This window comes from Orbicella franksi, chromosome 2 (genome assembly GCF_964199315.1).
Source record: "Orbicella franksi chromosome 2, jaOrbFran1.1, whole genome shotgun sequence".
NCBI classification, from domain to species: Eukaryota; Metazoa; Cnidaria; class Anthozoa; order Scleractinia; family Merulinidae; genus Orbicella; species Orbicella franksi.
Genome location: NC_138146.1, coordinates 39291162 through 39294692, shown reverse-complemented (window position 1 = coordinate 39294692; position 3531 = coordinate 39291162). Strand labels below are relative to the sequence as shown.

The 3531-nt window shown below is 38.1% G+C and overlaps 1 protein-coding gene across 1 annotated transcript; it reads left to right on the top strand.

Annotated features, from left to right (window-relative positions):
- The first annotated feature begins 467 nt into the window (after positions 1 to 467).
- On the top strand, positions 468 to 3108 carry LOC145479841 (U6 snRNA-associated Sm-like protein LSm7). The gene is made up of 4 exons (XM_081458302.1): positions 468 to 804; positions 876 to 963; positions 1404 to 1475; positions 2746 to 3108. Exons 1-4 carry the CDS (start codon positions 799 to 801, stop codon positions 2880 to 2882), a joined length of 303 nt encoding a protein of 100 aa, XP_081314428.1. The 5' UTR covers positions 468 to 798; the 3' UTR covers positions 2883 to 3108.
- The last annotated feature ends 423 nt before the right edge of the window (positions 3109 to 3531 follow it).

Genomic DNA, 3531 nt, shown 5'->3' with positions numbered 1-3531 from the left:
GTGTTTAATTTTTTTTAGTGTTTTTAGTTTTTGTGTTTCGATTCACACGTTCGTCCTATTATTACCATGCTTACTCGTTTTATGACAGTTTACCTTTGATGCAAACGAATATACGAAATATCACTTACCTGAACTGCGGAGAAAGATATGAAGACATATTGATCATCACTGGAATGGCTGGAATGCCTTGGACAGTGACTTGAAGAACTCTGACACCATATGTCAGTTTAAAAGTAATTTTTTTAAATCTATTAGTCTATAATTTACTTTTGTATTTTTAATATATTTTTTAATTTGTGCATTTATTTTTTAATAATTTAATGTTATTTTGGATCGGGACCTTTCTGTAGATCACCTACGGGTGAGAAAGCTTCCCGTTAAAATATCATTATTATCACAATCAAAACCCAACAGCCTGAAAAAAATTCATCTGTGACCAGCTCCCAGTTGGCTTGATATTATGAAAGAATAAAGGAATATCACACCTGAATTAAATAAAACGTTCTGCTCACAATAGTCACTCTAGTGTAATTTGCTCAACAAAATTTTGAACTTTGAATCTTGACTTTTGAATGTTGAATTTTTTTCCTTGATCCGATCCGTGATCCGATCCGTGATCCGGTCCGGTCCGATCCAGATTTTGGCGACGCCGTACATCCGGTACATCCAGCACAGATCAGCACATGCCCCGGACTACCCGGATGACCCTGGAGGTAGCGAACGACAGAGCGATCGTTGGAGATCTGGGGAAAACGTTTTTCGATCCCGTCATGCCTGAGCAGCGTGGAAAAAATCAAGATGGCGGTAAGAATTGTCGTAGAATGTGGCTCTCTGGTTTTATGTTATTAACTGCTAATGAGGGATTTTTTCTTTAGACGGACAGGAAGAAAAAAGAGAGCATCTTTGAATTATCCAAGTTCCTCGATAAACGAGTCCGAGTGAAATTTCAAGGGGGCAGGGAGGGTAAGTGATAAGCTTAGTTCAAACTCGTTCCGCCTTATCGTAGATCAATACACGTTCTTGAAAACTTGTTCAGTTATTATTCTACGGAGGTATAAACAGGAATGACTCAATATAACTGCAGCTTCGAGGATGTTTCTTTCGTTTACTCATGTACGTTAATATGAAATGTGGGTTTCTAACAAAAAGACTTCTTGACTGGAAACCAAAGCTACAGACAAGCTGTATATTGTTGCGCATTACACCACAAACTATACTTCATCAGGCTATAAAAATATGACATACAGTCGAAACTCCAATTACGGCCACATCTCTACAACGGCCACTATCCTCTGTTTCCAAGGTGGCCGTTGCGGAGAGGTTCAACTCTATTTTAAGTTTAGCAACAAAAAAAATGATAATTGTTGAAAATTAATTGATAATTTGTTTCCTGTTTTGTTTAGCCACAGGGGTTTTGAAGGGTTTTGATGCATTACTGAATATTGTGCTGGACAACACAACTGAATATTTAAGAGGTACGGGAAATACTAAAATTAGACTTTAATTTAGCCAAGCCTTTACTCCAAAACCTGAAACCTGACCTCTTTTCAGGATGCAAATTCTGTTATTTCATGAAATGGATATCATTACTTTGCACTTGGTGTGATTATGCATCGTGTTGCTGGCAGGTAGTATAAACAAAATTAGGCTGTGAACACGCTCCTGGCAAGCTTGGACTAAGCGAGGGAGCCTGTAGACATTATATTGATGCCACTATTCCACTATACCAGGTTCTGGTATCATGATATGATTGGTTAATGCCTGGTTGTTGACATCGTTGAGAAAGATATTTGACAGATCTTTGTAAAATGCGACTGCTATGGTTCGGGACAGTTGTGCATTTGCTCTTCTCTGTAATTTTTGGTCTCTCGACCTTTCGTTATTTCGTCATTTTCGTTTACCGTAGGCTCATTTCAGTATTGAAAAATTTGTTTTAAGCTCTTTAAGTGTTGGCTCTGGAGGGACAAAGTTTAAAATATTCTGTGAACATGTTGCTTTAATACTTGCACTCTATATTATGACGCCGAGCCCAGCTGTTTGATTAGGTTGATTAGAACTGTTTACAGGTACGGAAAATGAAGTTTCTTGACAGGTCTAATTACCTCATTGACTTATTTGTTACAGGCTAATCACCAAGGGTGGCACTTCACTCTCCAAATTTTCAGTTTTGCGTTCGTCCGCTCACTTAGCTTGCCAATATTTTTTCCATCCTTTACGGGAGCCTGTCCGCAGGCTAAAACAAAATAAACTCATACATGTTGACTAGGAGATAACAACAGTCTATTGATTATTCAGATTTACATTATGTGGGAAGTGAGGTGGGATTTTTAACCATGGTATGTTCAGTTACATCATTTGTTTCATAATTTACTTCAACTGGCTCTAAATGCCCTTGTTGGATGAGTTAAAATATATTTCTAATAAATATTCTGCCTTGAAGGTTCACTGGGTGTCCAGTGTGAACATTTTTAAATTCGAAGGTACAGTATATAAGCTTTTTAAGAAATTAAACAATATGTTTCTAAGTTATTTAGCATTTGAGTGGTAGTTTTTTTATGATAATCTTTTTTTGATAATGCATATGCAACCAAATTTAACACTGGAGCAATGGGCAAATTAAAATATGTCATGGACCACTTGGCATTGGGATTCTTACTCTATGGTGCCACATACTTTTACAATGAAATGTTCACCTACCTAATGTGTTTTCTAACAGGCATTTTTGGGTTTCTCTGTTACTAACAGATCCAGATGATCCATTCAAACTCACTGATGAAACAAGACAGATTGGTCTCGCAGTGTGTCGAGGAACAGCTGTGGTGTTAGTCTGTCCTGTTGATGGCATGGAACCCATTGCAAACCCATTCTTACAACAAGAATGATTGTGGAAATAAGAGTAATTTGTGTTAGAGCATTTTATTACTGTTCTTGTATAGCACTCCCTGAACAACAGTACTGTACCTTACATATGTGTATGTATTCATCTATATGCAACCTATACCAGTCAGCTTCAAATAAGGGTAGAAAACCTCCAAAGATCTTTATTGTTTGGAGTTGGGATAGGAGTGGGAGATGGCTGCAATCTTCTTTTGATCACTCTGATACAGGTCATGTGAGCAGATTGAAGTCTCAGCAGTACAATGCCTATGTGGTACATTAGACTGTAAATGTTGCTATGTCAAGTTTCTATGAAAATGTCAAAAACTTAATAAATAAAGATGAAAAATTAGTGTTGATGTTCTTTTTGGTTTTAATTCTAGGCTGATTAAATAGTAGTTTGCCTTGTATACAACCAGGGAGGCACGGTGGTCTGATGGTTAGTACGCTTGACTCCAGATGGAGCAGCCCAGCCCTGGCTGGGGACATTGTGTTGTGTTCTTGGGCAAAACTCTTAATTCTCAGTGTCTCTCTCCACCCAGGTGTAAAAATGGATACCGGCAAACTTAACGCTGGGGATAACCCTGCAGTGGACCAGCATCCCATCCAGGGGGTGTACAAGTACTCCTAGTCAGTTCATGCTACAGAAACTGT

Excerpts from the sequence above, each read along its gene's own strand:
- LOC145479841 (XM_081458302.1), top strand. Across the intron at positions 964-1,403 it reads ATTTCAAGGGGGCAGGGAGG|CCACAGGGGTTTTGAAGGGT; the intron begins GTAAGTGATAAG and ends TGTTTTGTTTAG. Across the intron at positions 1,476-2,745 it reads CACAACTGAATATTTAAGAG|ATCCAGATGATCCATTCAAA; the intron begins GTACGGGAAATA and ends TGTTACTAACAG.